The sequence below is a fragment of the Penicillium psychrosexuale genome (genome assembly GCF_028828465.1).
Source record: "Penicillium psychrosexuale strain IBT 29551 chromosome Unknown utg000001l, whole genome shotgun sequence".
Lineage (NCBI taxonomy): Eukaryota > Fungi > Ascomycota > Eurotiomycetes > Eurotiales > Aspergillaceae > Penicillium > Penicillium psychrosexuale.
The window spans coordinates 1112148-1126444 of NW_026643186.1; the positions used below are offsets into that span (position 1 = coordinate 1112148).

The 14297-nt window shown below is 50.9% G+C and overlaps 6 protein-coding genes across 6 annotated transcripts; 5 read left to right on the top strand and 1 right to left on the bottom strand.

Moving 5' to 3' along the window:
* Nucleotides 1–112: 112 nt before the first annotated feature.
* N7518_000418 (uncharacterized protein) lies at nucleotides 113–2304 on the top strand (the record flags this gene model as incomplete). The annotated part of the gene is made up of 4 exons (XM_057181346.1): nucleotides 113–118; nucleotides 161–647; nucleotides 748–883; nucleotides 954–2304. 4 exons carry the CDS (start codon nucleotides 113–115, stop codon nucleotides 2302–2304), a joined length of 1980 nt encoding a protein of 659 aa, XP_057046696.1.
* Nucleotides 2305–2763: 459 nt separating this feature from the next.
* N7518_000419 (uncharacterized protein) lies at nucleotides 2764–4645 on the top strand (the record flags this gene model as incomplete). Its single annotated transcript, XM_057181347.1, has 4 exons — nucleotides 2764–3582; nucleotides 3638–3987; nucleotides 4041–4186; nucleotides 4239–4645. 4 exons carry the CDS (start codon nucleotides 2764–2766, stop codon nucleotides 4643–4645), a joined length of 1722 nt encoding a protein of 573 aa, XP_057046697.1.
* A 1961-nt stretch (nucleotides 4646–6606) lies between these two features.
* Nucleotides 6607–8254, top strand: N7518_000420 (DUF1996 domain-containing protein; the record flags this gene model as incomplete). Its single annotated transcript, XM_057181348.1, has 3 exons — nucleotides 6607–6781; nucleotides 6840–6996; nucleotides 7045–8254. 3 exons carry the CDS (start codon nucleotides 6607–6609, stop codon nucleotides 8252–8254), a joined length of 1542 nt encoding a protein of 513 aa, XP_057046698.1.
* A 774-nt stretch (nucleotides 8255–9028) lies between these two features.
* N7518_000421 (phosphotransferase family protein) lies at nucleotides 9029–10789 on the bottom strand (the record flags this gene model as incomplete). The annotated part of the gene is made up of 3 exons (XM_057181349.1): nucleotides 9029–9930; nucleotides 9978–10585; nucleotides 10641–10789. The coding sequence occupies 3 exons, from the start codon at nucleotides 10787–10789 to the stop codon at nucleotides 9029–9031; spliced, it is 1659 nt and encodes a 552-aa protein (XP_057046699.1).
* A 632-nt stretch (nucleotides 10790–11421) lies between these two features.
* N7518_000422 (uncharacterized protein) lies at nucleotides 11422–12185 on the top strand (the record flags this gene model as incomplete). The annotated part of the gene is made up of 2 exons (XM_057181350.1): nucleotides 11422–11821; nucleotides 11917–12185. 2 exons carry the CDS (start codon nucleotides 11422–11424, stop codon nucleotides 12183–12185), a joined length of 669 nt encoding a protein of 222 aa, XP_057046700.1.
* A 325-nt stretch (nucleotides 12186–12510) lies between these two features.
* N7518_000423 (uncharacterized protein) lies at nucleotides 12511–13660 on the top strand (the record flags this gene model as incomplete). The annotated part of the gene is made up of 3 exons (XM_057181351.1): nucleotides 12511–12622; nucleotides 12670–12824; nucleotides 12878–13660. 3 exons carry the CDS (start codon nucleotides 12511–12513, stop codon nucleotides 13658–13660), a joined length of 1050 nt encoding a protein of 349 aa, XP_057046701.1.
* Between the last annotated feature and the right edge of the window lie 637 nt (nucleotides 13661–14297).

A 14297-nucleotide genomic window follows, 5' to 3' on the forward strand; every position in this document is an offset into this window, starting at 1 on the left:
CGCCTGGCGATTTAACCCGTGAATCCACAATTCTAGCGATAAATAGGACAGTTCAGTTAAACATGTGTGCTTTTTCCCATGTTTCGTAGCCATCAGTAGGGAAATGGTTTCAATGATTGTAAACATATAATCCAAATTTATCTTGCTGTATCTCCATTAGAATAGTGATGGATGCCAAGCCTTGTTCCCGCGTCCACTTCCGCTCGACCAAGTTCATCTACCGAAGTGCCATCGCGATAACTACATACCCTACAAACCTCTTCACCGCGCGTCAATGGCTCCAAGATTGCGCAGTGTGCTGGCAAAGAGCCTGTCGCGTCCATTGGACATCAGCGCTGTCTTTTACTGCCCCTCATGCGCGATCTGGCGACGAACCTTGTCCATGCGCGCCAACACCAGTCGCAGCCTCGACACACCCCATACATCTCGACGGGTCGCCAGAGCTCAAAATACAATCACAGCATCGGCTCCCCGGATATTCAGCACATCCACTGTTATCACTGCGAAGAGCGTGCCGCCGCGGTTCAAGGAGCTGCATGCCGCCCTCGAGGAAGTGAAGGATGCCGCCCTAGAACAGGTGAATCTCAGTCGGCTGCAATTTGCACTGCGGGGATTGGAGTCTGAAACGCCTCTGATCAGAGTAGCTGGTGAGTTTGGGGTCGTACGATCGGGCTATTGCTCTCTTCGGCATTGGATCTTCCCCTCGAAGAAAGCATGGCACTGATTTCTTCTCGATTTGGAACCTAGTTCTTGGATTGAACGATGCGACCTCTGCACGCAAACTTGTTCGACTACTACTTGCCGACCCATTGTCGCCGCGAGAAAATTGGGAAGACATTCTCGACTCCTATGATGCCGATTCATCCCGGGGACTGCTGATCAGGTATGAACAAGTCTTCTATCTGCGTGTTGATCCCCCGTGACCAGTACTGATTTGAGGGATTCATATCTAGATATGGCGAAATCTCACAATCCATCCCCAATGACCTGCTACCGACGATATCCGTGCCATCACCTATCCTGAGGGAAGGCAACTTAGAGATCCTAGTCAGCACCCTAGGCGTCGAGCCTGATCACGCCGCTACGTTCCACGCCGACACCTTCCTCGTCCCCACAGTTACCATCCAGACCTCGCACTCCGGTCGACATAATGTTGTTCGGTATCCAGTGCACCGCACGATCGTATGCGGACGTGGAGTGGATGGCCTGCTGTCGTACAGCACGATGATTGGTCATTCAGACCTGAAGAACGAGGCCTCTTCGGTACGCGGAGCCATTGAACTTGCAGTGGCAGACCAAAAATCCACAAACGAGCGAGTGTCCCTGGTAGATGTCAACCGTGCCAGCACAGCCCTGGATAAATTCCGTGAATCCGTGGACAATGCTACCGACTACGAGCGTGGGTGGAATGGTAGTGGTGTGCAACCTCTCATCGATTGGCTTGTAACTTCCTCGGAAGCATCCACTGGGGATGCGTTGAATCCAGCACTGGTCCCTCTAGTGGAGTCCCTTATTGACGCCGCCGATGCTAGTGTAATCGCCAGAGACGCCAAAGCGCTCCTTGATCAAACCGCCGGCGTAGCGCCTGAAGAGGTTCGGTCGAACTTGGACCGAGCCGTAACTTCCTGGGCGGAGCGTGCTCACTCTGAGCTCCGCAGTTCCCTCGAGGCAGGGCTGGCCAGTCCACGCTGGCGCGGTCTTGCATGGTGGAAACTCTTCTGGCGCGTTGACGACGTGGGCATGGTTACATCCGAGATTTTGGAAAGGAAATTCCTTCGCCAGGCGGAGAAGGAGGTCATCTGGACCGTGGGCAAGTACCAGCAGGCCGGCCTATTAGAAGAGCCTTCGGCTTCAAGCCCCGACTCTGCGACGGACTCTGTCATGCCTCCCTGGCCAACCCAGATCCCCGATCTTCGCACCAAGCTGCTCACCACCACCGTGCCATCCCTCCAAGCCCTCGCTCAGAGTCTGGTACTTTTCAGCGTGTCCACGACGACTCTGACTTCTGCTCTCTCCGCTCTAACGTATGTCGCTATTCCATCCGCAGGGGTGTACGAGTCATGTACCCTTGCCGCCGTGGGTTTGATTTACTCTATGCGTCGTCAGCAGAAGAGGTGGGATAACGCTCGTGATTTCTGGGAGGACGAGGTCCGCGAGGAAGGACGCACGTCGCTGCTGGATACTGAAGCTGCTCTTCGCGGTATTGTGCGGGATGGCGGCAAGACTGTCGAGGAGTCTTCTGATCACCGTGCCCGAAAGTCTGTTGCAAGAGCGAGAAAGGCGTTAGAGGAGGTCAAGCTGTAGTCTGCGCTGTACAACATGGAACTGTGTACTGTATATGTATTGCCTTCTTGGGATAGACTTTCGAGCTTTAAACTACTCTGATTTGTATGATATTCGTTATGAACCCAATATTCCAACGCTTTCCGAGGTTAGGATCCTGTTTAGATGAATCCTCACCTTCAATGTGCTTAAATATTCCAATGTGTCTTTCGTTTATGAGAAACAAGCATCAGACCTAATATATCCTGTATTTTACATGACGCCAAGGAAACCATGATAGACGTAATTTACGCTTGTATGTCGCGATTTCTCTCACCAAAATAGTCCGAGCAGCCTCACATTCTGACTGACCCTATTCTCCAAAAGGTAAATAAAGTCCAAATACGTTCTTGTGTCATGGTGTGCTCAGCCCGCTTGCCATAAGCCATCACCAAGTCTTACCCGCCTCATTTCCTTTGAGGAACCACATAGTTGGGCACAATGGACAACCGCCCAGTGCAAATATTACAGCCGCCCCAGCAAGACATATCTCAAAAACAAAGGATCCCCGGAATTCAAGAGGACAGGTCACACGAGCTACAGTCCTTAGACCCTCCTGTACAGAGCCATGAGCAGAGAACTCCCACGATTGAGGATCAAACCTCACGTTTACCATTCCGACGTTTGCTATCAGCCTACCTATGTCTGGCAGCTATCTACTTCATCTCCACCCTAGACATCAATTCCGTGGCGACTGCTCTACCCGCCATCTCCCGATCGCTCGACGCCGGGAACAGCATTACTTGGACCGGTACGTCCTATTTAATGGGCCAGACCGCGTTCCAAGCGCTATATGGTCGGCTTTCCGATATCTTCGGCCGCAAGCCCGTGCTCTTGCTGAGCGTGGGCTTTCTCGTCCTGGGCAACATCCTGTGCGGGTTCTCGCAGACCGTCACCTGGCTGTATGTGTGCCGCGCGCTCAGTGGTATCGGCGGAGGCGGCATCAGCTCCCTCGTGCAAATCACCGTGAGCGACCTGGTCAGCTTGAAGGACCGTGGTAAGTACCAGGGCATGTTGAGCGGTGCTATTGGGCTCGGGGCTAGCACCGGTCCTTTCATCGCGGCGGCTATGTTGCATGCGAACAGTCGTGAGGGTTGGCGGTGGATCTTTTGGATTCCCTCGATTCTTGCTACGGCGTGTATGGCTGTTATGTGGATATGTCTTCCGCTGAAACCGGTGTCGGGTAGCTGGCGGGAAAAGCTGGGGAAAATTGATTGGCTTGGACTGGCTGCAGCCGTCGCGTGTGTGGTTTTCTTACTGGTATGTAAACCACATTCTTTGATCAAGGGTCTTTTTATCTCATTTGAATTTACAGGTTCCACTCAATTCGGGAGGGAGTATCTGGCCGTGGCGTAGCGCACTGGTAGTATCTATGCTAGTCGTCGGAGGCTTCTTCTTTATCCTGTTCGCCATTATTGAGAAGCGCTTTGCGAAGATCCCAATCATTCCGCTGCGTCTCTTTGGCCAGGTACCTACGGCTGTCATCTACCTCCAAAGTGCTCTGTATAACTCCGTGTGGCAAGTTGACATGTATTTCCTCCCCATATATTTCCAGGATGTGCGAGGCTACAGTCCACTGCAGAGTGCAGCCCTCATTCTCCCACTGTTACTTCTGCAGAGCGTGGCCGGTGTTATATCTGGACCCGTGATGACGAAACTGGCTCGGTAAGTCTTTTTTATCAAACACATGAGGCTATTTTGCTGAAGATTGCCTAAAGATACGCTCCAGTGCTGTACTGCGGAATGGCGCTGTGGACGTTGGGCGCTGGTCTCAAACTCCTTTTTTCTCGAACCACGTCCACGGCGGTGTATGTAATTGTCCTGATCATCGAAGGGGCCGGCATCGGCTTTGTCCTTCAGCCTGGTAAGTCTGCCATTTGCTGCATATTATGCGCTCGATAATAACCGATAGAAAGCCCTCGTTGCATTACAAGCCCTGTCCAAACCCGAAGACCGTGCCGTGGCGACCTCCACGCGAAACTTGATGCGAATGCTCGGATCCGTGGTAGGCATGGCCTTGTCAACTGCGATTCAAAGCACAGTCATGAAATCAGCGTTGCCCGTTGATCTGCCGGCATCGATTCGCGAGCAGGTTGACAGTAGTAGCTGGGAGCGAGGACAACCAGACACGGTGGAATGGGATTCCCAAATCTTGGATGCCAAAATGAAAGGTGTCCGAGCCGTATTCATCATGCTGGTTCCGTTGGTAGGCTTGTGTTTTCTCGGATGTTTTTTCATTCCCAATAGGGAACTTCCAGGGGATCCCAAGCGCAACGAGAATGGGGAGGCTAGTCTGCGCCAAAATTCAACCCACAGCCCATAGACCCATTTCGACCCATTCTGTTCATTAGCTCGGAATTAGGCCGTGCTAGGGTACGTAAGCCAGCTGATTAGCAGTCCTAAAGAGGAAAATCAGTTAGTTACGGATTTTTATCGCTGAAATATATAGATATTTGAGGATTGACTTCTCATGTATATACAATACCTAAAATACTATCCAGAATTGTATGGACCATGCAGTCGCGTTTAAAGTCACGTTTTTGCTATTGCTAGCTATTTGGTGGGTTCAACGGGGCCCACGAATCCATAGCGGGTTGAGTGGGTTACGGCTCAGCCCACGGAGTATTCCGTAGGGAGGTCAGGTTTGGAATTTAGAATGTAAGAATCACGGAAACAATAACGTTGAGGTCAACATCCAAGGAGAGAATGGCAGGGCGTAAGGATATCGGAAGGGAAGATACATATTATAAGCGCCCAAGATAGGCGAAAGGGAGGCCACCTTGATTTGGCTGCAGAGAGCCATTTTCGTGTAAACAGGGGGAACAACCAACATAACTAAGTCATTTTCGGCGTCAACTTCGGTCCTCACGTTCTAGTAATCCGAATAGAATTTGTTATCTCCACAGATGGTAAAATATCGGATACTGAACTGCCGGTGAACTACTCCGTCCTCCTTTAATCATACCAAAAAGCTTCGCTGTTTCACGGCCAACACATGTGAGATCTGAGACATCGGGGTACGGGGGGATTGGATCGGGATATTGCAGGGATAGGAATAAATTGTTAAACCCAAACGGCTACTGTCTGAGGTAGTCGGACGATGTATCGAGAGGTACAGAGTCCTCCGTTTGAAGCTGATGTATATCCGATAGCATGTCATGTGCTCTCTATAATTTATACTCCGGAGATTTTATATTTTATATTCCTATACTCACACCGTCCTAATTGCAAATCTCCCCTATCGAATAAGGGATAGGGGCATAATTTACGGATCGTTTCATCTTCCCCTTAAACCAATCCCCATCCCCAACGTGGGTCACCAAGACGCACCAAGACGGAGCTAGTGATTTAGACCAGGAACGCGCCGTTCGTTTCATCGCAGATATCGGCAAGTCCTCTCTTTTCCCTCGTGTTCTGGCATTCCCAGATTAACCCAGGATTGCTCATTTTACTTTCGGATATCCAATCGTAATACAGTAGGGATAGACGGCGTACAGGGCACGCTATTGTTCTGATCGTGACGAGGCCCCCAGCCTACCTAATATCTAGCATCTCAAGGGATTGGCCATGTCATTAAACTCAGGCCCCTCTCCAAGCGCTAAGGGGGATATGCTTTTTTTTTCCCAAGTTTCCTGCCTGAAGTACTTGATCCCCGTGTTCTGCTCCTTAATCTGTTCCCCTGCCCCTCTTCGTCCAGCGCGCCTTTTTTTGCCCTATCTCAGGGTTTGTCACTCCTTATTTATTGTCGCTCATTTACTGTTTCGTTCTTTATTATTTGTTTACAAAAATTCAAGTGAGTACTTTTGGTCGATCGAGAGCAAAATAGAGTTGAGGCTGATAAATGGGCGCATCTTCAGGCATCGCCAACAGAAATCGTCAGAAATCATCTTTGTTTACTGACGTCAGGAGAAACGCGTTTGATCGGTAAGTCCGCATACCTCTGCTACCTTTTTTTTTCTTCGATCGGGGAAAGTGGTGTGTTCACAGCCCGCAAGCAAGGGGTCATTCCTCTTCCCTTGTACTGGAAGGGGGCAATATAAGATTGTTTGACGAGGATTGGCTTGAAAATCTGCCATCTGCATGCAGCTGTGCTTAATGTCTTGACTTCCCCTCTAACCTATTGCTTAGCCTCAACAACCCATCTCTCGCACTCCTTTCTCTACGCCTAACCGGTTGATTCGGTACTCCTGGCGAGTCTGTCGTTTACACTTGTTTCCCTGAGATCATTCATTCATTCTTTTTATCCAATCACCGAGCCCGTAGACGCGGCTCAACAATCGCAAGATGCAGGATATTCGGATGGCCTCCATTGTGATGGCCTGCTTTGCGCTGTTCCCAAGCCTCACCAATGCTTTCTGGCGTCTTCCTTGCCGTGGAAGAACTGGTCTCGCCCGGCTGGACCCCCTGGTGGATCCGGGTACGGTCTCATCTCATGCCCACGCGATTCATGGAGGTGGAAGTAAGCGCGCATTGTCAAGACTGGATCTTCATCTACGGATGTGCTGACTTATGGTTAGGCTTTGGCATGAGCTCCGATGAGGCCTCGCTCCTCGAGTCTGATTGCACCTCGTGCGCAGTGACTCAAGACAAGTCTGCTTACTGGGTTCCTGCTTTGTACTTCATGCACACCAATGGCAGCGCCGAGGTGGTGGATGAGGTTGGAGGCATGCTTGCGTAAGTCTGATTTGGCTTTCGTAGTGGGGTTCTACTAACACCGATCAGCTATTACCTTCTGTACGGAGAGAATGTCACTGCTTTCCCAAGTAACTTCCGCATGCTGGCAGGCGACCCATACCAGCGCAATTTCACCTGGCCAGTTCCCGACCCTCCCAAGTCCGATTGGAGTGGTGCTCAGTCCTCACAGGCTGCTTTGCGCCAGAAGGCCCTTGGTTTCAACTGCCTGGACTACTCGGCAACCGCTGAAGCCTCCCTTTACCGCCACTTCTTGCCCAACAAGACCTACCTCGATGAGCATTGCACTGACGGAGTCCGCTTCGAGTTGATGTTCCCCTCTTGCTGGAATGGCAAGGATGTCGACTCCACTGACCACAAATCTCATGTCGCATACCCGTCGCTTGTCATGGATGGCACTTGCCCTGAGGGTTTCGAAACTCGCCTGGTCTCACTCTTCTACGAGACTATCTGGAACACCTACGCATTCAAGGACGTCGATGGATATTTCGCGCTCGCCAACGGTGATCCCACTGGATACGGATACCACGGTGATTTCATGCAGGCCTGGGATGATGGTATTCTCCAGCAGGCCATTGATACCTGCACAAGCGAGTCAGGTATCGTTAACGACTGTGAAATCTTCGACGTTCAGACCGAAGACGAACAGCGTCAATGCGAGTTCCCCGTCCCGTCCGTGATCAAAAACGAAGATTGTGAACTGCACGAGGACGGATTGCCTGGCGGTATGGCTATCCAGTGGGGTCCTGAGTATGCCACGATGAAACATGCTGCAACTACGACCACGTCTAGTGTTGTTTCAGTTCCCACCGTTTCAATCCCGACTATTTCACTCCCCACAGTTTCCGTCGGTGGTATTTCGATCGATTCCAACACCTTGCTTGAGAACCTCCACGTGACCAGCGCTGCCGAAGCTACTACTTCTTTCACTTCTACTTCGACTCCCTCGCCAACCCCGACCGCCATCACATCTACCATCATCGATCCTATCACCGAAGAGATCATCTATCTCGAACGTGATGTTTACGTCATCTGTGATGGAAACGGTGTCGCGTACTCGACGAGCACTGGAGCCGTCCGGACTGTCTCTACTACGTTGACCACCATCGTGGAGACCTCCACGGCCGTTTCCTACGCGAAGAAGGACACTGTCCCAGAAGCCGTGGAACCGGTACCGGCTGCCGGCCACGCCCGCAGACATCTCCACCACCGCCACGGTCACGGCCACAACTCGGTTTAAGTAACGTCCACCTATGTGTCTGGAACCCGATGCGCTGCGTACCAGCGCCTCGTTCTTCCATCACCTTAACCGAGAGGACATACCCCACGCTTCTACATCAAGTTGGACCTCGAACTTGCTGGATTGTACCCTGGGAGCTTTAATTCATGTACATTTGTTTTATTCTATTCCGATTGTTGGACATCCTCCAGTCAGTCGAGGAGGGTGTACATTGACCATATTGTCGTTCTCGTGATGATATTTTAAATTAGTCCTGGCTGGTACACAATTGAACCGCATTGGTCGATCATAGTCGGATCTACGTACGTAAGACATACAAGCTTCTTTGCTGGCCCGCATTCCATTCCATCCCTGTCCGCCACTTTGTTTTGTCTCCAGTCTTAGAAATGTACACCGTAGGTCTCGGTCGAACTACATTTCTCGCTTAATCTTTTCCAATCCCAATGTTTCATCATACAGTCTCATCAGGTGTCTCGGTATCTCCATACGAAGCAAAGATCATCCTACCTAGTTCGGTAGGCAATGGCCACGCTGTACATAGTCCGTGCGACAATCCCGTGGCACAGATGGGACTGGCAGTATAAACTGGCAGAGTACTTACTTCCAAGATAGTCCAAGTTGCGTTGCCGATCTAATGTTGGGTTCTAACACCGATGGCTGGCCGTCGGAAACCCCGATGATACTAAATCAATCGAGGACGGCGGTTTTGTTCAATTCAAGACTTTATCACTGCTGTATGTAGAGATTCTTGCACTATTGTAGAGATCGGTCACTCTACTCGTCCTCGTTGTGGTCGTCAAATGGCCAGTGACGATCTGTCATCTCGCGTTCGTACTCCGTGTCGAGAGAAGCAAGGCCGTCAACCTTCATCTGACGAGCGCGGGAACAGGCAGCTTCATATGCGTCCGGAGAGGTCCAACCGTCCACGCCGACGCCAATGAAGTTGCGGACCAGTTTGAGCTGGAGATCAACTTCTTCTTGCATACTTTGCAGGTGCATGATGGAATCAGCCTCGGCTGAAGAGAATGATATCGGACATGGGCCGGTCGAGTATTCGTTCCAGAGTTTGGTAATGAGCACAAGGTCAGCCTGAAGAGGAACATTATTCCCTTCCCAGGGCTCGCCGGCATGGCTAAAGATGCGGCGGGTAAGCATACTCGTCGGCTGATCTATGGCGTGGAAATGAGGTTCATTGAAACGCTGCGTGAAGGCCAAATAGAAAAAGTGGGTATGGCGACGCCGAAAGGCATCGACCTTTCCCTCGTCGTCTATGCCGTCTAGTTCTGGACGAGGAGGTGGGCGAAAGATAAGCGATTCAGGGTCGTCGTAGTTCTGGGAGAATTTGGGTATTCCAGCGGCGAGAAAGAGCGGTAGTACAGATGCGTGTTGCCAGTCAATCAATCCGACGATGTCTAGATCATCCGAGACGAGTATGTTGTTCGGCTGGAGATCTGGGTGGCGAAGGAGAGGGCGCAGCAATTCATTTGATGGAAGCAGTTCAGCAGCGATTTTGAGATACGCTTCGAGCGAACGAATATGGTCATTGGGGAGGGACAATCGGTATTCCATGGACTCGCGATACGCACGTTGAAATGGGAAGCGCGGCCGGCCATATGCACGTAGCCAAGCCAGTTCTTTCAAGGCAGGGTTGCGGAGGACATCGATCGCGTTTACACCTGGCAAATGGTGAGGAGTGAGTCAAGCAAATTTGTAAGGCACTTACAAGGACCGCGATCAATACGGAGCGTGGCACGCTCAGAAAACCACCATTTAAGAGCTGTGCTGGGACCAATACAGAGATCTGAGTCTGGTATGGCAATGCGCGGTGAGTCTGAAGGCAGGTCTCTCCCATAATATATGCTTCCGCTCGCTGGAAGCTCGATAGAATGAAGTTTTGCCTCTAGCTTTACAAGCTGTAGAAGCACTTTGAGACGTTGTTGGTCTGACAAATCAAACCAACAATCGCCAAGAGATTTTCCTGGCAATTTTTCCATTATGATATACTCCGAACCAACCGAATTTCTAGCATCTGTTGAGTAGCCATACACGCGGGGCACAGGGAGACCATGAGCACGGAGGAGAGCCAAGGTCGCCACCTCGCTGGCAACTGCCAATTGTCTTGGTTCGGTTGAGGGATATGGCAACCGGGCAAGAACCTGAGTATCGTCGACCAGGGTGATCTGCAGAACGCGGTTGAAGCCTCCTTCGGCAAGCTTTGACAAACTTTTGACATCAGTATCGCATCTCTGTAGCGACTGAGCAGCGGCGCTTTTCAAAGCATCGACGTTGAACTCTCCGTGGCGTTCGGTGAGACGGATGTCCTCGTTGTATCTAATATATATAAGCTATCAAGATCGTAATATAGACGCATCATTGAATAACTCACATCCATCGACCGGATGTGTACTCGAAAAGTCGACGATTGTCATCCATCGTTGAGGCATTCAGGGGGGTAGAAGTTGAGTAGGGCATAGCACAGATACGAATTGAACAGAAAAGAGCCTGCGCAGACGGACGCACCTTCGAACTTATCATGGCGAAGATGGGTAAAAGATAGAGTTGGAGACTTGCTGACTCGCCAAGATGTTAATCGCTTAGTCATTAATCCACCTGCCCAGATGGGTGGTCACATTGTCCTAGTTTATGTGGAACTACATCCGGGTCAGGGTCCACGGGAAGGGAGCGGAGCCCAAGTGGGTCTGGTGCGGGAAATCATGCCTTGATGCCTGATTATGGCATGAGGACGACGTCATATCACGTGGATTTAGTGGATCACCAAGTCAACTTCGGTTGACATTTCAACGGTGGCATGGATTTCCATGGATAAGAATCCCTTTGTCTTAGTAAGGTACTATTTTTATAATCGCATTTGAAACATTTCTCTCAGCCCAGTGATCGCTATTTATCGAAGGTTGCATGCATTTCGAGGTAGTATGAGCTGAACTCACTGTCTCTGATGCTCCAGCTAATCTTCAGCCACTGTTACTTTACCGTGGTAGTGTGCTCCGAATCTCTAGAAGAGCCCAAATTGGACATCCTCGGTGTTGGATCTACGCCAATATAAAACAAGCCCCAGCTTGCTCAGTCGCGGCAATCACATATCGCCCTATCATAAGTTTCATATCAAGTTCTCCAATACCTGCTCAATGAACCGTGAAACCATCATAATGGAACCCCTCCACCGATTCTATCTCTTTCTCGCGCTCTTCATCTCAGCCACAATGGCTATCCCTCATCAAACCTCCTCGATCACCAAGGCTGCAGCTTCAGCGGTGATCACCCCAGGCCCCGAGCTCCAGTGTTCGAATGGACAAACCGCCGTGTACACGACAGACTGCACATTAGGAACCCCAGTTTCATATTGCTTCAGCCCGGAGCCTCCAATCGAGTGCTCGCAGGGATTCTTCCCGTCTGTTTGGCATCCGGGTCATTGCATGGAGCAATCGACGTGTTACCCACTCAATGCACCCTGGATTACCACCGAGTGCTCGAACGGGGGTATTCCGTATACGACGTCGACCTTGTACCAGGGCACGTTGGCGGGAGGTGAATCAACTGTGATCAGCGGTAGGTTTTCTCTTCTGTTCTACACATCCGTTGCTCTTCTCGGCAGATATTGAGCATTGAGGCTAAGCTAACTTGTGTGTCCTCGTTGCTTGTAGTTGTCTCATGCTCTTGTGCTGCAAACCAATGGTACAGCATGACCCTACTGCCAGGCTCGTCGAACTATGACACTTTCTGTATGCCACACAGCTCCTGTCCACCGGGTATGACAACCTCCGTCTCGATCAATGAGTACTGTGCCACTCAGCCGGCGAGCGTTTGCTCGGACATACCTTTGGAAACGGACTTTTGCAAATGTGCTTCTACGGCGCAGACTCCGGTTTATCCTGACTCGCCTGGTGCTACTCCAACTGGGTGCGAGTTTTGAGATGAATGAGGGGTTTCCTGACAGGTAGTCATCACTGAAAGTGGGGGATACTACATGATTTGTAAACAAATCCAATTGCGTTGAGGTCATCGTCAGCCGATATTGCACCACAATTCTTAGTCAAACTCTTCCAGGGGTTTCCAATCTGATTAGCCTAAAACAGACCCCGCCCCGTTTTTCGCACGCCACGGAAGGCTCTCGGCGTCTGAATCGGGGAAACATGAGGGCATCTCTTAACCCCGCCGTAACCCCGCCGTCGGCCCCTCTACAAACGTACATAAAGGAATTCATCCCCTAAATTTATCTTAATCTCACCAAATTAAAAATGTCTGACGCTCTCCCTGAAATGCAATACCGGTCCCTTGGTAGGACCGGACTGAAAGTCTCGGTTATCTCGCTGGGCAGCTGGCTCACATATGGCGGACACGTCGGGAATGGTACGACCATTCCGATCGATAGAATAGACCAAAGTTAACAAGAACAGAAACCGCCCTGGAATGCATGAAGGTCGCCTACGACGCCGGCGTCAATTTCTTCGATACCGCCGAAGTATACTCCGGCGGAAAGTCCGAGATTGTGCTCGGAGAAGCGATCAAGAAATTCGGCTGGAAGCAAAACGACCTCGTCATTTCCACCAAGGTAGGAAGCGCAATTTCCCATCCAGTTTTCTCCTCCCACTAACCCATCTTCAGATCTACTGGGGCCGAGCCAACAGCGCCAACCCCGACAAACCACTTAACAACAACGGGCTCTCCCGCAAGCACATCATCGAGGGCATGAACCACTCGCTGCGGCGGCTAGACCTGCCGTACGTAGATGTGGTGTACGCACACCGCGCAGACCGCGACACGCCCATGGAAGAGATAGTCCGCGGCTTCAACTACCTCATTGACAACGGAAAGGCCTTCTACTGGGGCACGTCGGAGTGGACTGCGAGTGAGATCGCGGACGCCTGGCGCATCGCCGACAGACTCGGCCTTGTCGGCCCTGTCGTCGAGCAGCCGCAGTATAATCTCCTCGTGCGCGAGCGTGTGGAGAAGGAGTACCGCTGGCTGTACGAGGCTCACGGGCTCGGTCTGACGGTGTGGTCGCCGTTGAAGGGTGGTGTCTTGACGGGCAAGTATAACGATGTTGCTGCTCCTCCGGCTGGGTCGCGGCTGGCAGAATCGGAGGATAAATACGTGCAGGGTCTCCGGAAAACTGTTGGTGATGATACCTGGCAGCGTCAGCTGGATCAGGTTGCGGCGTTGAAGCCTATCGCCGAGGAACTTGGGGTTACAACGGCGCAACTGGCGCTTGCGTGGGTTTTGAAGAATCCGAATATCTCGTCTATGATTACGGGTGCGTCGAGGCCGCAGCAGGTCCTTGAGAATATTCGAGCTTTGGAGGTGGTGGAGAAGTTGACCGATGAGGTTATTGAGAAGATTGAGATTGCTGTTGGGAATAAGCCTGCTGTCGAGGTTAGACGGTTTTAGACAATAGATGATAAGCCATACAAAGAAATCGCATGTCTCTGCCTCATCTTGTTCCTCCATTTACCATCCAACAGTGACGGAATAGCCGCCTTAAGAGTGCTGTGGGCTCGAATTGAGAGTTACCAACACAGTCACCGTACCATAAGGCTGGCTCGATGATCCAGTTTAGCCCCTAGATATAGGCGCGCCAACTGACAAATTGGAGCGCATGCTCCTTTTGCTATCATTCCGGCCGTTCAATTCGACGAAGCCCAACCGGAAAGGAAGCCCAGGAGACCTTTGATTCAGCGGGAAGAATGTAAGAATGAAGAAGAGGTTGACAGTATGCTGCTGAATATATTCAAAATGATCAAATGTAAAAAATGTAAGAAGAGCAAAAAAAAACACAAAAGATGAGTGGGCCCGAGCCCGGGATCGAACCGGGGACCTCGCGCATTAATGCTTTGGGTTAACCCTAAGCGCGAATCATACCACTAGACCACCCGGGCTGTTCATATGAGAAGCCTCACTTTTAGATTATATATAGGAGAAGTGTTTATTGAGCCAAATCTTCGCATAAGGTATTTCACATGCTAAAACTTCATATCTCAACAATAGTATGCTATACAGTTTTCCTATTAGCTTATCGATTTTCCCT